The sequence below is a fragment of the Pipistrellus hanaki genome (assembly GCF_964339955.1).
Source record: "Pipistrellus hanaki genome assembly, chromosome: 19".
Lineage (NCBI taxonomy): Eukaryota > Metazoa > Chordata > Mammalia > Chiroptera > Vespertilionidae > Pipistrellus > Pipistrellus hanaki.
The window spans coordinates 9,926,210-9,946,105 of NC_140521.1; the positions used below are offsets into that span (position 1 = coordinate 9,926,210).

The following is a 19,896-nucleotide window of genomic DNA, read 5'->3' on the forward strand; positions in this document are numbered from 1 at the left end:
AAGTAAGTAAAGACAGCCTTTGGAACAGGGAGAGGACAGGCACGAACTTCAGCACCAATGGATTTTGTGTGGCTCTGGCCTGTTGTGGGCCTGGTGCAGGGAGAGCCTTGTGGGGACTGAGGCCAACTGGGAGCGGAAAGAGGGAGTCCGAGGCCCCGCCCGCACCCTGAGGTGGCAGCAGGAGGCCCCACCCAGGCATCAGAATGGCGGGACCCCTCCCATCCCTGCCTGCCCCCCTAACCCCCCTCCTCTGATGTGTGCCTGAGGGCCTGCAGCCAGGAGGACTGGGGAGGGAAGGAAGGACTGGCATGGAGCTGAGACCTCCGGCCCCTGCCCTCACCCAGGTGTGGCCGGGCACCAGGAACCAAGGGAACAAACCGGCTGACAGACTCCAGCTCTGAGGACTCCGGCAGCAGCGCCGTCTCACCTGGGTGTGACCGGCCGCACATTTGCACTTGCTCAGCCGGCGGCCTCCCCTCCCTGGGTGGAGCGGTGCCCTGCAGCCCGGCGTGCACAGGGTGGGGCGCCAGGGTCACGGCGGGACAGGGGCTGGGTGGCCGGAGGGTGGGCCTGGGAGCCCTCGCGGCAGCCGGCTTATTCCGGGCTCTTCCGGCCCATCTCCGGCTTGATGGTGCTCGAGTGGCAGGCCCGGGAGCTGGGGTGCAGCCTTTGGAACCCCAGCCCTCGGCCTTCCCCCGGCCGAGAGGCAGGTCACAGGGAGGGGTGTGAGCTCCCCACGAGGCCTGGCCGGCTGCCTGGGGATCTAGGTCACCAGTGCGCTGGCCCCGCGGTCTGCCTTTCGCAAGCACGTGTTCCCGTGGGACTTTTTTTTTTTTTTTTAAAGCGTGAATGCCTCTGGGAGAATCTCCACGTTGGCACCGTTTCCTATCTCCATCTCTGGCTCTTCACGAAACTGCAGAACTGCACTGAGGTCAGAGAGCCTCGGGGTGTCAGGACGCGTTAGGGAAGGCCGTGTCCCGCCTCCTGACACCCCCTCCCCCCAGTTGGAGGGCCTTGGGGGGCACATGGTCTTCCCTCTGAGCCTCAGGGCACTCAGGGTCCCTGTCCTTCTGGCCGCAGCCCTGGCTGCTCTGTGTGTGCGCCCTCTCGGGGGGGGGGGGGGGGCTGGGTCCTGGGTCCCAGGCCCCGGGCTGGCTCCCCGCCCGGTGCACAGGCGCCCTTTGTAGCCCTCCTCACGCTGCCCAGTGAATGGGGGATGTGGTGTCCCCCGAGGCCCTGCCCCACTTGGAACCCTGTCCTGTCCCCGCGCACACAGGCTGCTTTAACCGCCGGGCAGGCCCTCCTGGCAGGGGCAGCTGCTGGGACTCGGCTCTTGAATCGGCCTGTCTCCGCCGCGGAGGGGGGCCGGGGTGTGTCCTGACCCCGCACGTTTACCCCCAAGGAGATCAAGAAAAGCCTTCTCTGTCGCCCCTCACTGCAGACACACTCCCTGTGTGTGCTCAGCCGCCCGCCCGCCCGCCCCCTCCCCCGAGCTCCTGGCCCCACGCCCCGCTCAGGCAGCCAAGAAGGACTGGGGATGGCGCCTCGGCCTGGGCTCCCCGAGGCCCATGGGGTGGGGATGGCGGTCCGGGCAGAGGGCACAGGGAGGCCCGGAGCTGCCGCCGGCAGGGAGTGAGTCAGCAGGCAGGGCGGCCGGCCGCCCGCAGCCCCAGGTGTGGGATGGTCTCAGGTTTTTCTCTCGGGCACGGCTGAGCCAGGACAACAGGACTGGCAGGCATGGGCGTGAGAGCCGTGCTCCCACCCAGACAAAAGCAGGGTCAGGAGGGCATCGGGGCTATCCGGTTGATAGAGCTCAGGGTCAGACAGGGCTGCCTCACAGGGACAGGCGCCTGGCCGGGCTGGGAGCACGTATCACCCGTTTGCCGGAGGGAGGGCCGGGCCTGGAGGCCTGGCTTCAGCGCCCACTCCCAGCCGGGGTCGGGCTGTCCCAGACAGGACCACGCGGGCAGAGGGCCCTGCTCCCGTCATCTCGGTGGAGGTGGGGTGGGGGGTTGGATTCACCAGAGCTACCCTGTGAGCCGCCGGGGAAGTCAGGTTTCAGATCTGCTGGCAGCCGAAACCGGTTTGGCTCAGTGGATAGAGCGTCGGCCTGTGGACTGAAAGGCCCCAGGTTCGATTCCGGTCAAGGGCATGTACCTTGGTTGTGGGTACATCCCCAGCAGGGGGTGTGCAAGAGGCAGCTGATCGATGATTCTCTCTCATCGATGTTTCTAACTCTCTATCCCTCTCCCTTCCTCTCTGTAAAAAAAATAAATAAAATATATTAAATAAAAAAATCTGCTGGCAGGAGACGCTGACCCTTGATCCCAGCCCGCACTGAGGAACAGGGGCGGAGGAGGGGGGTATTGGGCATTGGGGTACAGTCCCCCAAGCCAGAAGCAGGTGGCTGCAGCTCAGCAGAGCCCGGACGGTGTGGCAGGAGGGAGGGGAACAGGCTGGCGGCTGGCGGCTGGCAGCAGGTGGGGAGAAGGCAGCCTCAGGGCAGGGTGCTCGCCACGGAGGGACCCTGAGCGGAGCGCCCTCCTCCGGCCAGAGCAGTAAGTCCTCCTCACTGAGCTCCAGCCTGCTCTGCACACTGACCCGCACCCTGCAGCTGGGGGGAGCTGGGTGACACGCAGCCTCGAGCCTTTTACTTTGGGTCTTCCCAGACATTCCCCTGGGCGGGGGGGGGGGGGTGTCCCCACAAGCTGCCAGGCACGGGGAGCGTCTCAGGGGGCAGTCAGAGCAGGAAGGGTCTCTCAGGGCTCCTGGCTTCTGCGTCCCAGAGAGAAGGTTGCGTCTTGTCTCTCCACGCTGCCCACCCAGCCCCCAGCCCCCAGAGCATGTGGGCAGGTTTCCCCGGTGCCATCCTGAGGCAGGAATGCAGGCCAGGTTTTTATTTCCAGTGATGGAGATTCCTCTCGAGTGGATTAAAATCATTTTTTCCTATTATTTTTTATATTTTTATTTACTTCAGAGAGGACGGGAGGGGGGAAATTAGAAACATCAACGGTGAGAGAGAATCATTGACTGGCTGCCTCCCCCCCCCCCCCCCCCCCCCCCCCCCGCTTACACCTAGGCATGTGCCCTGTCAGGGAATCGAACCCGGGACCCTTCAGTCCACAGGTTGGCGCTCTCTCCACTGAGCTGAACCGGCTAGGGCTGGACCCAATGCATTTTGAACTGACGTAAGGTCCTTCCTTGCTGTGCCTCTGTCCAGATAAAGGGACATGCCCCCTCTCCTCAAGGACACAGGCTGCCCTCTGTGGGCCAGCATGACCGGCAGGTCCCTCCCGCCGATCCCCGGGAGGGGAGGGTCTCAGCACCTCACCTGCTTCACTCAGCTTGGCCTCTGCCTTGTCCTCAGATGGACTGAATAGTCTAGATTTTTGTCATCAGTGGCCCCTGCTCCACCGAACGTGTGGAGCCCCGGCACCTGCGTCGCCTACCACTCACTCGTCCGTTCGTCACCATCTCCCCACAGGCTCCTTCCGCCTGACGTGACCACACAGACACCCCCGAGTCTGAGCAGAGGGGAGAGAGACACCCCCGGGCTAAATTCGGCCTCTTGAGAATGCAACTAAAAGTGTGTGTGTGTGTGCGTGTGTGTGTGTGTGTGTGTGTGTGTGTGTGTTGTCTGAAAAGCGTCAAGCTATTTGTAGCCCAAGTTGGTTGAACAGATTTTTCCGGGTGTAGCTTATATTTGTACTCATTAACTTCTTTTCCTTATGAATTAAAAAGTAGCATTTTTTTTTCCCCCACCCAGGAGTCTGTTTACTGCTCTCTGTATCGCAGCCAGCACGCTGCCTGCTGGGGAGGCAGACGCAGTTCACTCCGGGGACCACAGCTCGGAAGCTGGTGAAGGTGGCGGGTCCCGGCCCCTCCCCGCTGCTCCTGCCCCTTCTCCACGTGCTGTCGGATGGACCAGAGCTGTCTGAGGGCTCTGCTTAGAGTCTAAGCCTGAGGCCATGCCACGGGCAGTGTCCAGGCTGCGAGAAGTGAGAGAGACCAGTCTGTCCCGCTGGGCAGAACAGGAGGCACATCCTACAAATCTGCTGGCCAGAGCCCTCCCGGCCCGCTTCCTGACTCCAGCGACATCCCAGACAGATTCCAGCAATACTGAGCAGTGGGTGCTGCCGTCCTGAGGGTCTCTCGGCCAGGCAGGGGCAGCTCTGGGGTGTCTGTGGTGGGATTGGGGGCTTTCGGCCCCAGGGCAAGGAGCAGCTTTGACCCTGGCCTCCCCTGACTTCTCCTTTCGGGGAGCAGCTCCCCGTCCGCCACACGGTCCTGCAGACGTAAAATGCTGCCTTTCTCCAACCCAACTGCATTCTGTCCATGATCCTTCGGAGCATACTTAATAAGAGCCATGTTTATGTGGTGGGCCTTGTCTCTCCCGCCTCACATCTCCAGAACTGCTTCACAACTCAGGATCGTGCCCGGCTGGCACAGCTCGGTGATTGGGCATCTACCTAAGAACCAGGAGGTCCCGGGTTCGATGCCCAGTCAGGGCACATGCCTGGGTGGTGGGCTTGATCCCCAGGAGGGAGTGTGCAGGAGGCAGCCGATCAATGATTCTCTCTCGTCGTTGATGCTTCTCTCTTTCTCTCCCTCTCTGAAATCCATGAAAATAAAACAAAAGAAAAAAAAAAACAACCCTCAGAATCTTGGTCTCTGGCCGAGCTATTGAGCTGCAGTCCACTCTCCTCAAAGCCTGTTTCAAACCCCCTGACCCTCCCCCTGAGCCCCGCGGAGGGCAGCACTGTCAGGGCCCTGTGCAGGGGCGTGTCTGCCTGTTTTTCCTCCTCTGTCCCCACAGGCACAGGCTTGCATGGGACAGTCTGTGCTAAACATCCACGTGTTCGCTGACCAACCGAACCATTGGCAAAGCTACAGGCCCCCCAGCCAGGGTTCCCACAGAGCCCCCCGGGCCTGACGAAGGCCCCAGAAGTCCTCCCTGGCACCTCCAGGGTCCCCTCCGGCCCCAGTCCTCTATCCACAATTTCGAGTTCTCCCAAGCTCTGAAACGTCACGGCTTTTCAAACTCGATGGCAAAGCCGCACCCAAACTGATGTGTAGCCATTTATTATGGTTTCCATCCCCACCCCACCCCCACTTCCCTGTTCCTTTGAGGAGCAGCGGTGCCTGACAAGAGTCTGGATGTGTCATGACGCGGCCCAGCCCCGGGTTCAGAGAGGTGCCGTGTAATGTATAATATATAGTATAATACAAAGGATTCTGAGTTCGAACCCCGGGTCCCGATGCTTTAAAGGTTGGCGCAGGGAAGTGACCTCACACTGGTCACCGGTCTGGACCAGAAGGAGGTTCCTGGTCCTGGGAAGGGCGGGCTTTGGCCACAGAAAGGGCGGAGTGGCCGGGCTGCTGCTGTGGCTTTCACACGTATAGACCACGGGCTGGTGGCTCAGAGACGTCGGAGCCCTGGGACCCTCTTCCCCCTGCCCCGGGGCGGATGGAGGAAGCAAGGGGCATACGAGAGTCTGGAGCAGGAGGAGGGTCTCCTGTCTGTGGAGGGCACAGCAGGCCACCCCCCTCCTAACCTGGAGAGGTGGTGCCCACAGGTCTGACCGCCCCTTCCTGAGGGACCAAAGGAGGGAGGAAGGGGCATCTGATGCAGAGGAGCGGGGTGCGTGTGTTGGGGGGCTGCTCGGGGTCTCTGTGCTGGCTGATGACCACAGAGACCCCGCCCCCAGCCTGTGGCCTGCCATAACCAACGGCCTCCCTCCGGACCCTCAGTACACGGCCAGGTCAGCCTGGCCAGCGGCCAATGATGGATGGGGAGGCAGTTCCCGGCCTGGGCTCAGGCTGTGGGTACCAGGAGTGTGATGTGACAAAGAGAACAGGGAGTGGGGGCAGAGGGGCACTCGTGTTTGTGAGTCCTGGGTACTCCCTGCAGGTCCGGGGCCTCGGCTTCCTCCCCTGCAAAGGGGGCCCAAGCCCTGGGTCTCTTTTCACAGCGTCCACCCCTCGCTGCCCTCCAGCACCCAACGCCAGGGTCCCTCTGGGTCCGCCAAGCAGAGGGGGCTGAAGGGCGCGAGCTGGCAGGAGGCAGCCAGCCCCCAAGGGGCAAGTGTGACAGCAGGGCCCCCGGGCAGGGGGGCCAGAGGCCCAGGCTGGGACTGGGGGCCACGGGGGGGGGCAGGAATCACACAGTCCAGGCCTGCAAAGGGGCAAAGGGACCAGGGAGGTGGGGGGCAGCGGGGATGGGGGGCAGCGGGGATGGGGGACCCTGCCCCTGACGGACGGCTGGCGGGGAGGGCGTGGCCGCCGGGCTGCCGGGCGGGGCGGGGGGCGCCGGGGTCCCCGCCCCCGCGGGCCGCGCCGGGTCGCGCGTGGGCGCGGCGGGCGCCGATTGGCTGCCGGGCGCGCGGGCGGGGCGGTTGGCGGCGCGCGGAGGCCGGTTCCCCCGCAGCCCGGCCTCGGCCTCCGCCGCCGCCGCTCGTCGCCGCGCCCCGCCCGCCCGCGCCCCCGCCGCCGCCGCACGTCCCCGCCGGCGGCACCATGAGCACCGGCCTGCGCTACAAGAGCAAGCTGGCCGCGCCAGGTGAGCCGGCCCCCGCCCCGCGCCTTTGTCCCCGCCGCCCGCCCGCCCGCCGCCCGGCTCTCACCGTCTCTCCCGTCTCCCCCCCGCCCGCCGGCCCGGACCCGCCCGCACCCGGACCCCGACCCGACCCGACCCCGACCCCGCAGAGGACAAGCAGGTACGTGCTCTCCGCCGCCCGCCCGCCCGCCCGGCTGGCTGTCACCTAGGGTGGCATCCACGCTGCGGGCGCCCGGCGAGACCCCGCCCCGCCGGCCCGCACCCCACCCTGCTCCGATCACCCATGGTCACCCCCCGGGGCGGGGTGGCTGCAGGGCCCGGGGCTGCGGGCGGGGGCAGTGGGCACCGTGCCGCCGCGGGGCCTGGCCTCTGACCCTCCCAGCGGAGCTCCGGCTCCTCCCGGGATGGGTGGACCGGCCAGGCGCCCTCCCACTGGTCCAGCGCCTGCATCCTCAGACAGACCTGGCCGCGCGTCCTGAGGGTCCGGAGGGAGGCCATGGGTGATGGCAGGCCACAGGCTGGGGCTCCCCCGGGGCGGGGTCTCTGTGTTCATCACCCTGAGCAGCCAGCCCCGCACTGGGGAGCCTCTGCCCACCCTGCCCCGCTCCTGTGCATCGGATGCCCCTTCGTCCCTCCGCCCCGGTCTGAGTGGGCTGGTCTGCGGCCCGGCCTCCTCCCCAGGCTGGGAGCCTCCGGGGCCTGGTCTGAGTCATCCCCGAGCCCAGTGAGGGTCTCCTCGGCCTGGTCTGCACCCTCCGGGACCCGACAGGAGGCTGGTCTGGGCCCCCGCTGCGCACCCCGGGCGGAGTCAGGGTGAAAGCAGAGCGGGAAGCCCAGAGCGTGAAACGGGGGTTCGGGAACCTGGTGTGGGCTGGGGCTCTGGAGCAGCCTGGCTGGGGCCTCTGTGGCTGGTTTGTGGGAGAAGACGCAGGCCCGGGGTGGCTCCGGGGTGGCCCTGGGGAGGATGGAGGCTCAGGGTGAGGCAGATGCGGGGTGGAATCCCGGGGTGCCGGCTCAGGGTGAGGCAGGTGGGCTAGGGTCAGCCCGGTTGGGAGTCACTGGCTGCCTGATCCCCATCTCCTGGCGGGGACACACCCTGCCCCGGGACTCCGGAGGTTCATGGGGAGGGGCCCCGTGTCAGCCTCACCCTGCCGGCGAGGGGCTCCCTGGGGGCGGGCCCAGGCCCGGAACGGCCTCCCCATCCTTGGCGGGTCAGGGACACACGCCGCCGGGCCAAGTTTGGAGGGAGAGAGGGAGGGAAGGCCTGGAAGGTCAGCCCCCATGGCTTTGGGGCCTGCAGCCACCGGCCAGGCAGGTGCTGACCTTCTCGCTGAGGTGTGAGTCCCTTCTGGCCTGGGTCTGCCCCCGCCCCCCTTGAAGTCAGCTAGGTGCCAGCCTAACCCATCCCCTGCCCCTAGGACCTGAGGGAGAGGGCACCATGCAGCTGGGGGGCAGGGGGAAGGACCCAGGAGCCGCGGCCTGTCCACACTCAGGCTCCTGGAAGGGGGCGGCTCTCTGAGCTTCCGCCCGGTCCCAGGAGGGGGGCGGGCTCTGGTGGCCCCCCCCTCCGCCCTCCTCCCATCCCCACCCGGCTCAGGCGGCGTGGAGGCTCTGTGGGCTCCGTCAGCGGCTCTCCAGGGCGGACGCGGTGATTCTAAGAACGGGAATGCCTCGAGAGTCTCGGGCTCCGGGAGGAGGTGGGCGCAGCTGTGTGTGGGGCCCGGGGAGCCGAGGAGGAGGGTGGGTGGTGCTTCGGGGCCAGGGAAAGGCGGTGGTGGGGCCCCCTCCCCGGGGCTCTCTCCCTGGGAGCCCGCCGGCCCGGCCTGGGCACAGTTGGGTCCTGGGGCAGGCACGCTGGGCGGGGAGTGTGCCTCCCGGGGCTGAGGCTTACCACCGGGACAAGGAGGCGATGTGGGAGCCAAAGCTCTGCCAGACACCAGGCTGTGGGGTGCTGGGCCTCCCCCGCTCAGCCTGAGCCCAGACCCAGGTGTCTGCCTGTCTTCCTGGAGATGCTCTGGGCCTGAGATGCCAGACTTGGGGGTGGGTGTTGGGCTGAGCGCCATGTCTGAAGGGGACTCGGCCCAGAGGCCTCCTGCAGGTCCGCGTGGCCGGGGAGGAGGCTTTCTTGGAGCCAGGACTGGGGGCCTGTCTGAAAGAGCTTGGGGCCCTGTGGCTCCCCCACTCTCCATACTCGCCTCTGAAATGAAAAACTCCCCCGTTCCCATCAGGTGCCAGCGGCTCCGGGCCCCACGGCAGCACCACCAGCCTGGCCACGGGGACCGAGGCTCCTCGGCCAGGGCTGGGCAGGGGAAAGCCGGGGGGCCTCCTGTCCCGACTGACACCCGCAGTCTAGGGGGCCAGCCTCTTCAGACCCCAGTTCCGTCCCGGGCCTCCCTGTCGATCAGATTCTGGGTGGGAACTGGAGGGGGTGTGAGGGCTTGGTGCTCCGGAGACCGCTGTGGCGCCTGCGTGGCCACCTCGGGGTCAGGGCTGAGCTGCTGGGACTCCCCGGCCCCTGTGCGCCCAGTTCTGTGGGTCAGAGCAGTCAGAGAGGCTCAGAGGGAATGGCTGCAGGGAGGGGGGGGGTCCCACTCCACACACCCCCACCTCGGCTGAAAAGGGCTTTCTGGGGGCAGCCAGGATAGCACATGCATGGCCTTCAGGTTAGTGGAGCGACATGCTGGCTGCAGCTCCCCAATTGCCAGAGGTGGCCGAAACCGGTTTGGCTCAGTGGATAGAGGGTCGGCCTGAGGACTGAAAGGTCCCGGGTTCGATTCCGGTCAAGGGCATGTACCTTGGTTGCGGGTACATCCCCAGTGGGGGGTGTGAAAGGGCAGCTGATCAATGTTTATCTCTTATTGATGTTTCTAACTCTCTCTATCCCTCTCTCTTCCTCTCTGTAAAAAAAACAATTTTCCAGAGGTGGAACGGGGTAGGTGGCCAGAGATCTCACTGGCTCCTTCCTGCTCCAAGCCTCCTTGGGCCTGGGAGGGGGGTGGCTATAGCCGTGGGGGGAGGGGAAGGTGGGGAGACAGGTCCAGGCTCAGGAGGTGGGCTCTGGTTCCTGGGGAAGGTGGGCTCTGTCCTCGTCCGTGTCCCTCCCGTGTCTCGGGGGCCACGCTGGTTACGTAGCCCCAAACACACACACAAACACGCACACGCGAGGGGGAGGGGCGGTTCAGCCTCCAGCCGAGGGGAGGAGGCCGGGACTGACTGGCGGGAGAGGGGGTGTGCCTGTGGGTAGCCGGGACGCCGTGTCATCGCCGGCGGTTTTGGGTGGAGTCTGCGAGGGGAAAGTGGGGTGCATGGGCCGGTCGCGTGTGGGTGCGCGTGGGGCCCGGGAGCGGCCTTGGGCGCCCCCTGGCGGACAGACGCTGCAGCGCAGCTCTGGGGGGTGGGCCACAGCGGCCACAGTGGGGGGGAGTCGGGGGAGCCCCCGGTGGGACCCGGCCTCCCCTTCCCTCCACCCCACCCCCCGCCTTCACCGCGCTGTCCCGGCGCCTGGGCCGAGGCCCCGAGCCCGGCAGCGGGGTCCCCTGCCCGCGCCGCGCGCCCCGCCGCCCCCCGCGGGCAGCAGCTGTCGGTGGCTCCGCCCGCGGCCCAATTTCCAGGCGACCGTCTCCCGGCGACGGCGGGCGGGGCGCCTCCGCCGGCCCCGCCTCCGGCCCGCGTCTCGGGGCGGGCCCGCGGAGCAGGGGGATGGCTCGCGCGGCCTCCGGGGTCGGCGGCGCCCCGGGTGGGCCGCGTCTGGCTTCCCGGCTTCCGTCCCCGGGTCCCTGAATCGGGACGGAGATCGGGGCTTCGAGGGCACCGCCGAGTCTGATCCCCCTCCCCCGCCCCCCGGAGAACGGAGAACGTCGGGCCCGTGTGGGCCTGACCCGGTTTGGGGTCCGAAGGCGCCCGCTGGGCCTGGGTAGGGGGGTCGCCGTGATGGATTCCCTGGCAGCACCCCAGGACCGCCTGGTGGAGCAGCTGCTGTCGCCGCGGACCCAGGCGCAGAGGCGGCTCAAGGTGTGTGCGGGGCGGGGAGCGGGATGTGGGTCAGCGCCCGGGGCTCGGGGTGCGACCGCAGGGCCAGGTCCGCAGGGTCCGGTCCGCCGGGCCAGGTCCGCAGGGTCCGGTCCGCCGGGCCAGGTCCGCAGGTGGTGGGCGCGGACCCGCGGGGGCGGGGCGGCTGGGCGCCGGGGCCTATAAATAGCCCCGCTCCAGAGCCGCTGCTGCCGCCGCCGCCCCCGCGGCTGGATCGGGGCCACGGGGCCTCCCACCCCCTGGTGCACTGGCGAGGGGTGAGTATGGAGGCCAGGCTTCTCCTGCCCACGGAGGGCCTGGGCATGGCCCAGGGGTCTCAGTGTCGGTGTCCTCTGTCCACCCCTCAAGGGGGGACACCGCCTGTGTCCGCTGTGGCCAGACATGGCTCCCTCCACACACACACACACACACACACACACACACACACACACACAGAGTCTTGGGGTCCTGCAAAGCCTCTCCTGGAGGCCGGGGCAAAAGTACCTTCACCAGCCACCCCCCCCTCCCCCACCTGCCTTCCCACCTCCAGGTCTTTGCCCACCAGCTTCAGCCCTTTCTGCCGTTGAAATGCCCCACGCTGGGGCCTCTGTCCTCTGCTGCCTCCTTGCTGGAGCTGGATGGGGGGCGGCCCAGGGTACCCCTGACCTGCCCTGCCCCCGCCCCCAGGATATTGACAAGCAGTACGTGGGCTTCGCCACGCTGCCCAACCAGGTGCACCGGAAGTCGGTGAAGAAGGGCTTCGACTTCACGCTCATGGTGGCTGGTGAGTGGGCCAGGCTGGGCTTCTGGCGGCCCAGGTTCTGTTGGGGGCGGGGGGGGGGGCGGAGGGGTGGCGTGGGCTCAGACCTAATCCGACGCCTTCACGTGTCTGTGGGCAGGTGAGTCAGGCCTGGGGAAGTCCACACTGGTCCACAGCCTCTTCCTGACCGACCTGTACAAGGACCGGAAGCTTCTCAGTGCGGAGGGTGAGTGGAGCCCACGCCGAAATGGCCACCGGTCACCATCCCCTCCTGTGTGACCCCTCTAGGGGGGGCTCTTCCCGGTCCACCCCCCCTCCTCCCTCCCCACGGCATGGGGAGGGGGGCTTCTGCTGAGGGTCCAGCAGGAGTGGTCTGAACCGCAGCCAGGCCCCGTGGCTGGGATGGAGGAGGGCAGCATCCCGGCCGCCCAGGGTGCGGGTGAGGCCCCTCCCAGCCGCGTCTGTCCCCCCCACACACACACACAGAGCGCATCAGCCAGACGGTGGAGATCCTGAAGCACACGGTGGACATCGAGGAGAAGGGCGTCAAGCTCAAGCTCACCATTGTGGACACGCCGGGCTTTGGGGATGCCGTCAACAACTCTGAGTGGTGAGGGCGGGCCTGGCGGGAGTGGGGGGTAGAGGGGGCAGCACCTGCCGGCTGGCCCGGCCTCCCCCGGGGCCAGCACGCCGCCCTCCCTCGCGGCCGGGCCTCACGCCCCCTCTCTCTGCCCGCAGCTGGAAGCCCATCACCGACTACGTGGACCAGCAGTTTGAGCAGTATTTCCGCGACGAGAGCGGCCTCAACCGCAAGAACATCCAGGACAACCGGGTGCACTGCTGCCTGTACTTCATCTCTCCCTTTGGGCACGGGTGCGTGGCTGCCCCGCGGCCGGGGGCCTCCCGCCTCCTCAGAGGGCCTCCGGGGCCCGCACCGCCCTCCCTCCCGGAGCCCCCCCCCCCTCCCCACCCCACCATGACCTCCGCAGCCCTCACCCCCTGCCGCTCCCCACAGGCTGCGGCCGGTGGACGTGGGCTTCATGAAGGCTCTGCACGAGAAGGTGAACATCGTGCCCCTCATCGCCAAAGCGGACTGTCTGGTCCCCTGTGAGGTCCGGAAGCTGAAGGAGCGGGTGAGCCCGCGTGGCAGCGGGTCAGGCCCAGGACGTGGGGCGCGGACCCCGGGCATCCACGCACCAGGCCGGGGGGGGGGGGGGGGACACTCTGCCGGCCCTTAAGCTGACAGACAGCCTTGCCCCCCCCCCCCCCCCCCCCCCCGCAGATCCGGGAGGAGATTGACAAGTTCGGGATCCACGTGTACCAGTTCCCCGAGTGCGACTCGGACGAGGACGAGGACTTCAAGCAGCAGGACCGGGAGCTGAAAGTGAGTCTGCGGCCCAGCGGGCGGGGAGGGAGCTGAAGTCCAGTTCACGTGGCGCCGAGAGGAGGCTGGCTGCCCAGGTCCCACCTGGGGGTTGCGACGGCCGTCTTTAGCCTGGGCAGTCGAGTCCCCTCACCCAGCCCGAGAGGACCGGGGGTCCCCCATGTTCCTGCCTGCCCAAAGGCACAGCTTCAGGCCAGCGCCCTCCCCACCCCCCCAACCCTACTCCTCAGTCCCCTGTGAATCACCGGCCACTGGTTGTGTATGCTCTGGCTCCCAGAATTCTGTGCGACAGAGGATGGGGGTGGCTTTGCGTGCCCCAGCACCTGGAGTGGTTATGACCAAGGTCAAACTGGGGACAAGTGGTCACCAGGCCAGGAGCAGGGTGGGGCAGACCCTTGGCCCCAGCCAAAGTCAGCAGGGATATCGCTCGGAGGCATAAACTCAGTTATAGGCCCTAGGACAGTGGTCTGCAAACTCATTAGTACAAACAGAGCCAAACACCAACAGTACAATGATGGAAATTTCTTTGGAGAGCCAAATTTTTTCAACTTAAACTTCTAACGCCACTTCTTCTAAATAGACTCGTCCAGGCCGTGGTATTTTGTGGAAGAGCCACGCTCAAGCGGCCAAAGAGCCACGTGTGGCTCGAGAGCCGCAGTTTGCCGACCACGGCCCTAGGTCGAGCACGTCAACCTCGCGGCCGACGGGCCACATGCCTGGTTTAAGTAAACGCTGGCCGAGAGGTTGACATGCTTGCACCTAGGATGTAGGCTGCACCAGCTCTGGCCTCAGCCGGCAGCAGGGAGGCTGGGGGGTGAGAGGGGAGAGGTCACTGATGGCGATGCTGGCGGAGCTGACCAGGCGCCGGGTGCCCACGCCCCTCTCCACCCGCTCACCCATCCTCATTGGGCGCGAGCCCTCGCACCCGCCCCTCCGCAGGAGAGCGCGCCCTTTGCGGTAATCGGCAGCAACACGGTGGTGGAGGCCAAGGGGCAGCGAGTCCGGGGGCGACTGTACCCCTGGGGGATCGTGGAGGGTGAGTCCAGGCACGGGGCACAGCCAGCTGGGTGGGAGGGCTAGCCCTGGCTGGCGCCCCACCCATTGCGCGCTCCTGCCCCCCAGTGGAGAACCAGGCGCACTGCGACTTCGTGAAGCTGAGGAACATGCTCATCCGCACGCACATGCATGACCTCAAGGACGTGACGTGCGACGTGCACTATGAGAACTACCGCGCGCACTGCATCCAGCAGATGACCAGGTGCGCCATCCCCCGAACCCGGGCGGGCACCTCCTGGCCTTGGCACGCCTCCGGAACCACACTGTCCTGGCTGCCCAGCCCCCAAATCGGCTCCCCAGCACCTCGTCTCCCCAGCCCAGCCCAGCGGTGTGGGAGCCCAGGAGGGCAGCCTGGGCAGTGGTGAGGTTGGCTGGACCGCCCAGCAGCACTGTTCCTCCTGTCCGCCCCGCAGCAAATTAACCCAGGACAGCCGCATGGAGAGCCCCATCCCCATCCTGCCACTGCCCACCCCCGATGCGGAGACGGAGAAGCTGATCCGGATGAAGGATGAGGAGGTGGGTGGGGCTCGGAGCTGGGGTGGGGTGGGAGCAGAGGCTAGCGGCTGGGAGCGGAGCCGGGCCCCTCCCATCTGGTTCCTCACCCCGCCTTCCGCGGTCCCTGCCCCGCTTCCCAGCTGAGGCGCATGCAGGAGATGCTGCAGAAGATGAAGCAGCAGATCCAGGACCAGTGACCCCTCCCCAGCCCGGCGTGGCCATGAACAGGCTGCCAGTTTGTGGACTGGCCCTTTCCACTCCTGGACCCCGACTGGCCGGGATTCGACCCTGGATTCATCTGGATCTCTGACAGGCCTGGATGCAGCCCCAATCCCAGAGTGGCCTAGACCCAGACTGTTCCCGACCTGACCCAGAGACCTGGGGCCACAACCCCAGCCATCCCTCCCTAATTTATTTGCAACATCGGCCCCTCCCCTCATTTGCGTCTGTTTCCATGGGGCCATGGGGCCTGGGCAACGGCCCTCACTCTGGCCTCGGAGGAGCAGGAGCTAGATGGGCTGTGACTTTTGAGATTCTCCCCCCTCCCCCGCCCCCATCTCAGAAGGTCACGGCCCTCAGATTCCAGGCCCTACTCAGGCAGAAGAGGGGAGCAGATCCCCAGGGTCTCGGACCTATCCCCCCACCCAGTGTCACAGCACAGACGTGTCCCCTGCTCCCGTGGGCCACCCAGCACATGCTGAGACCTCGCTTTGTGTGGGTGCCGGCCAGGTCCTCTCTCCCCTCCTCGCCCAGCAGCTCAGCAGGCAGATGGAGCGCCCGCGGCACTTAGGGTCCCTCCAGACCTAAGGATGGCAGCGTGCCAGCCCGTGCCCCTCCCCCACTGCTGTGGTTTTGGGGGGGGCGGCTCCAGGAGCAGTGGGCTGTGGGCCACCCCCATGCCTAGCCTGCTGTTCCCCAGCCCTGGGCCCCGTCCACCATCCCTCCCGCATGAGCCCTTCCCCAGGCCCCCTCCTCAGTTTTGTTAAGTTGTGAATGCCCCCCTGTCCCGTTGGCGGGAGAACAATGTTGGTGAACGTGGCTGCGGGTGTCCGAGTGCTCCTTTCGCCCCTGGGCCGAGTGGGGGCGGAAGTTCGGGGCGCTGGCGGCCGGCGATAGGGCTCTATCAGCGCCCCCAGCGCCTGCGGAGGCCACCCCGGGTTATTTCTGGCCCGGCAGCTGTGCTGCGGTCGCTGGACCAGGAGGAGGGCCGTGGCGGCCTTATCTCCTGGTCCTCGGGCAAACGCCTCCACTCCAGAGCAAGCCGGGCCACCGTCCTCTCGCCATGGGCTCTGGTGAGTCTGGTGGCTGGGCCAGGCCACACCCTGAGCAAAGACGGGTCGGGAGGCCCGCTGGTTGGGGCTGCAGTGGGGGGATTGGGGTCAGACTTGGAGGAAACTTGCAGCCAGTGCTGGCGGGGTGGTCACGGTGGCCGGCGAGGCTGGCGCGCCCTGGGGGAGCGCGGGAGGGGGGGGGTTCTCCGGGGCTGGGGGTCAGGCCGGGCGCCCAGGGACCCCCCAGCTGCCCAGCAAGCCGCCCGGCTCACCCTCACCGCGCCGCTTCCTTTCCAGGGCCGCGCGGGGCGCTGGGCCTGTGGCTGCTGCTGCTGGCGCCGCTGGGCCGCCCGGCCGCCGGCTGCCCCGCGCCCTGCCGCTGCGCCGGGACGCGCGTGGACTGCGGGCGCCGCGGGCTGACGCGGGCCTCGCTGCCGGCCGCCTTCCCGCCGGACACGACGGAGCTGGTGCTGACGGGCAACAACCTGACGGCGCTGCCGCCGGGGCTGCTGGACGCGCTGCCGGCGCTGCGCGCGGCGCACCTGGGCGCCAACCCCTGGCGCTGTGACTGCCGCCTGGTGCCGCTGCGCGCCTGGCTGGCCGGCCGCCCCGAGCGCGCGCTCTACCGCGGCCTGCGCTGCGCCGCGCCCCCCGCGCTGCGGGGCCGCCTGCTGCCCTACCTGGCCGAGGAGGAGCTGAAAGCCGCCTGCGCGCCCGGCGCGCTCTGCCGGGGGGCGATGGCGGCCCAGCTGGTGCTGCTCGGCCTCGGGCTGCTGCACGCGCTGCTGCTGGTGCTGCTGCTGTGCCGCCTGCGGAGGCTGCGCGCCCGCGCCCTCCGCCGCCTGTCACTGGCCGCCCCGCTGGTGGCGGACCCGGCCGGGGACGGCGAGTCCTAGGAGGAGCGGACCGAACCGGCACCGAGCGAGGTGGGCCTGCCCGTCGGACCAGGACCCTGCCCCCAGGAGCCCTCTTCCGACCCTGGAGGCCACTCTCCACTTCCAGGCCCCGCCCCGTCTGCAGGCCCGCCCACCACTGAGCCCTTGGGGACCAACTGCATGCAGCCCAGACCCTGCGGGGTCCCTCACGCCAAACTCCGGTGCAGAATAAACCCTGACCCTCCTCCCGATCTGATCTGTCTCTGCACCTGCAGCCTGGAAACCCTCTTTTCCAAAACCACAGAAAAAGCTCTGAGAAGCAGTTCCAGGGGACACTCACCTCCCCACACCCCAGATCACCTCCAAACACGCGGCCCCCCAGACACTGACTCACAGAAGTTCAAGTGGGGAGGGAGCCCCCAAGGACAATGACACACTCGGGCAGTGAGGACACTGGGCAATGAGGACAGTCTGGGGACAGTGAGGACATTGGGGACAGTGAGGACCGTGTGTGAACAGCCAGTGGGCAGAGTGGTCGGGTGTTCAGGGTGGCGAGGCTTGTGGACAAAGGGGGTCGCGGGTCTGGGAGGCTGGAGTCAGGCCTGGCGCTCTGGGTGCTGAGGGACCCCACCCAGCTGCCCAGCAACCCCCCCGGCTCACCGTGGTGCTGTGGAGACAGCAAGGACACGGTGGGGACACCAAAGGCGGTGTGGGGCAGCCGGGACACTGTGGGGAGAAGGACCCTGGGGAGTGGGTATCCTGGCGGGGCAGGGGGGCTGTGAGGACGCTGTGAAGACAGCCAGGACGCCGTGGGGACAGTGGCGCACTGTGGGCGGCGAGGACCCCGAGGGCGGCGAGGACCCTGTGGGCGGCGAGGACCCTGGCAGGGTTGGACAGCATGGAGACAGGACAGTGGGGAGTGAGACACGGGACAGTGAGGACGGTGTGGGGCAGAGGACTGTGCAGAGAGGACACTGCAGGGCAGTGTTGAGAGAGGGAGGGTGCTCTAAGAGGCAGTTTTGGGGCCAGCGTGGGGCCGTGGGGTGCTCTGAGGACAGTTCCGGTGTGAGGCTTCCCCAGCGGCAGCCTTCGGAGGGGTGAGTGGGGATGGTCAGGCCAGCCTGGGGCCCACCTGGGACTCCCTGGGCATCTGGTGAGACGCTCTGGGTGGCAGGAGGGGCAGGGCCCAGGCCATGCAAGGTGGGGCCTACAGACGTCCCTGAGGGGGAAGTGGGCACCGGGGCTGCAGGGTCCCTGAAGCCATGTCCTCCCCGGGCCACCGCTCCCTGCGGGAAGGCACCTCGGACCCGCACCTCAGACCCAGCTGGGGGCTTCTCAGGCCTTCGGTCACCCCTGACCTCTGGCTGTCCATCAGGGCTGGGCACTCCGCGGTGGCTGCCCTAGTGCAGCACGGGCTGCTCACGGGGGACCCGGGCGCCCCAGTGAGGAGCCGACGTGTCCTCACTCCACCTGAGAACAATGGAGGCTGCTCCCCACGGCCCCCCAAACAGGATCCCAGCGGAGCCTCAGGCCTGGGCCTCCGCCGCTGGCACAGGAAGGCCCGGACCCCCGCTGACCGGGTCGGGAGGCTGCCGCTGACACGGCCTTTGTCCTGGCCTTTGTCGGACAAGACGGATGGCCCTCCGGCCGGGCTGATGCTATCTCGGGACGTGAGGCAGGAGCCACCCCGCCTTTGTGGGCAGGTGCGAGGCATCCGGCCGTCCTCCGGGCTTATCGCCACATCGGAGACGGTGGCCGCTCTGTACGCGTGAACTGCCGCCCTGCCCTGCCCTCCCCGGGGGGGCCCGGCACCCCCAGAGCCCCAGTGGGGTCAGAGGTGATGGTCGTTGTCACAGCAAGGGACACAGGCAACTTCCTAAACGTAGTCCCAACGTGGTGCCGGGAGGGGGCGGGCACCCCGCTACTCTCCAGACCCCACAGATGGGCTCCTGCTGGGCGCAGAGCTTCCTCCGTGGCTGAGACCAGGCCCCTGGGACTCCCTCTTCTCCTCTCTGAGGCCCTCCAGGGGGCAAATGCAGGGCCCAGGAGAGTAGCCCCGGGCGTCCGGGGGGACCCCAGCTGAGAGAAGGGGGCCCCCTGGGCTGTGGGAAGTGGTCAGCAGGAGCCCAGCTTCACTGCCCACAGGCTTGAGGGCGCCTGGGCCAGTACCCCAGATGGCAGAGCGGGCATCGGGGCCCTGAGGGCAGGAGGGAGGAAAGAGGCTGGCAGCAGTGTGGTCAGACCTAAGCAAGCCCTTCCTGCTTGGTGGATGGGGGGGCGCTGGACCCCATGGCCCTCCCGGAATCCCCCCCCCCCCATCTCGCCAGTCCTCCAGGATTTAGAGCTGCCCCTGCCAAGGTACTCACAGGGGGACGCTGGCCTGTCCGCGCTGGCTGACCTTCTCCAGGCTGCCCGGGAGCCCCCATCCCAATCCTGACCCCGAGATGACCCTCTCCACCCTGACCCCAGGGCCCCAGCCCCCAAGGAGTGTGGGGAAGTGGATGGTCCCAGCTCAGTGCCCCTGAATGGCCCTATTCAGGGAGGGAGAGCACAGACCGGGAGGCCCAGACCCGGAGGCCTGACCGTGCCCCTCACCCCACCATTGCCCTCCACCTCATGGAAAACACCCCGATTCCACGGCCCCTTCCTCACTGACAGGCTGGTCCCTTCCAGGCGGGAGCAGGTGGGGGTCCGCCCAAAGGCCCTGCACAGCCTCCCCCCACCCCCGTCTCCAGCTCTCAGGCTGGCTGATTGGGGGGTCTGGGCCCACACCTCTGCTCCCCAGCCTCCCAGCACCCTCCCCTTTCCACCAAGGCCCAGCCCCGGTGTACCCGCCCCTCACAGGCCAGTGTCTGTCCGTTCCTAATGTAGCAGTGTCCGCGCTATGGCGCAGGACACTGTGTCCAGCCAGGCCCGTGCCCCTGAGGTCCGCCAGGGGCTCAGGCCACATCCCAGGCCTGGCCGCTCAGAGGGTTGGATAGAGCGAGCCTCCGCAGGGCCAGGCGGCATTCCCGGAGCAGGGACAGCAGCCGTGACCTTGCCCTGGGAGCCCTGGTGTGTCCTCACCCTGAGATGGTGGGTGCTGCTGGCGTCCCATCCAGTCCAGTCCTCCCCTCGCGCGCCGCCACCCAGAGCAGGCACCAGAGGGCGCTCGCGGTCCGCGGAAGCGCGGGCAGGAGGGCGGTGGGCGAGGCGGGCGCCGGTGCAGGCCGCCAGGGTCCACGGAGAGACAGAGGCCAAGAGACGGAGGCTGGCCCAGGCTGGCGGGCGGGGGGGAGCCAGGAGGGGCGGGCAGGTGGCACACCCCATGGGGATGGGGATGGGGATGGGGAGGGGTGCGCCCTGGCGCACTGACAGACGGGGAGGGGTGTGCCACCCTCCGCCCCTCCTCCTCCTCCTCCTCCCGGCCTCTACCCCCCTCAACCCCCCCGCCCCCCCTCCCCCCCCGCCCCCCCCCGCGGGCTTGCTGACAGCCAGTCAACCAGGGAGAT

General features: G+C 67.7%; 2 protein-coding genes across 4 annotated transcripts; both read left to right on the forward strand.

The window, feature by feature from the left end:
• Positions 1 to 6,459: 6,459 nt before the first annotated feature.
• SEPTIN5 (septin 5) lies at positions 6,460 to 15,476 on the forward strand. Of its 3 annotated transcripts, XM_084867712.1 has the most exons (12): positions 6,460 to 6,559; positions 6,706 to 6,716; positions 11,252 to 11,348; positions 11,464 to 11,550; positions 11,811 to 11,934; positions 12,063 to 12,197; positions 12,340 to 12,457; positions 12,607 to 12,708; positions 13,648 to 13,744; positions 13,831 to 13,966; positions 14,178 to 14,280; positions 14,400 to 15,459. In XM_084867712.1, the coding sequence occupies exons 1-12, from the start codon at positions 6,517 to 6,519 to the stop codon at positions 14,454 to 14,456; spliced, it is 1,110 nt and encodes a 369-aa protein (XP_084723838.1). In that variant the 5' UTR covers positions 6,460 to 6,516; the 3' UTR covers positions 14,457 to 15,459. The 3 variants fall into 3 exon arrangements, with proteins under 3 accessions (XP_084723838.1, XP_084723837.1, XP_084723836.1); XM_084867711.1 differs by lacking the exons at positions 6,460 to 6,559; positions 6,706 to 6,716 and adding an exon at positions 10,158 to 10,567; XM_084867710.1 differs by lacking the exons at positions 6,460 to 6,559; positions 6,706 to 6,716 and adding an exon at positions 10,582 to 10,842 and having other exon boundaries at positions 14,400 to 15,476.
• Positions 15,418 to 16,656, forward strand: GP1BB (glycoprotein Ib platelet subunit beta). Its single transcript, XM_084867713.1, has 2 exons — positions 15,418 to 15,551; positions 15,828 to 16,656. Exons 1-2 carry the CDS (start codon positions 15,542 to 15,544, stop codon positions 16,424 to 16,426), a joined length of 609 nt encoding a protein of 202 aa, XP_084723839.1. The 5' UTR covers positions 15,418 to 15,541; the 3' UTR covers positions 16,427 to 16,656.
• Positions 16,657 to 19,896: the final 3,240 nt, after the last annotated feature.

Bases quoted from the DNA above. Each gene is read 5' to 3' on its own strand.
- SEPTIN5 (XM_084867710.1), top strand. From the start codon at position 10,591: ATGTGGGTCAGCGCCCGGGGCTCGGGGTGCGACCGCAGGGCCAGGTCC. The intron at 12,198-12,339 runs GTGCGTGGCTGC...CGCTCCCCACAG, and splicing joins ATCTCTCCCTTTGGGCACGG to GCTGCGGCCGGTGGACGTGG. The intron at 12,709-13,647 runs GTGAGTCTGCGG...GCCCCTCCGCAG, and splicing joins AGCAGGACCGGGAGCTGAAA to GAGAGCGCGCCCTTTGCGGT.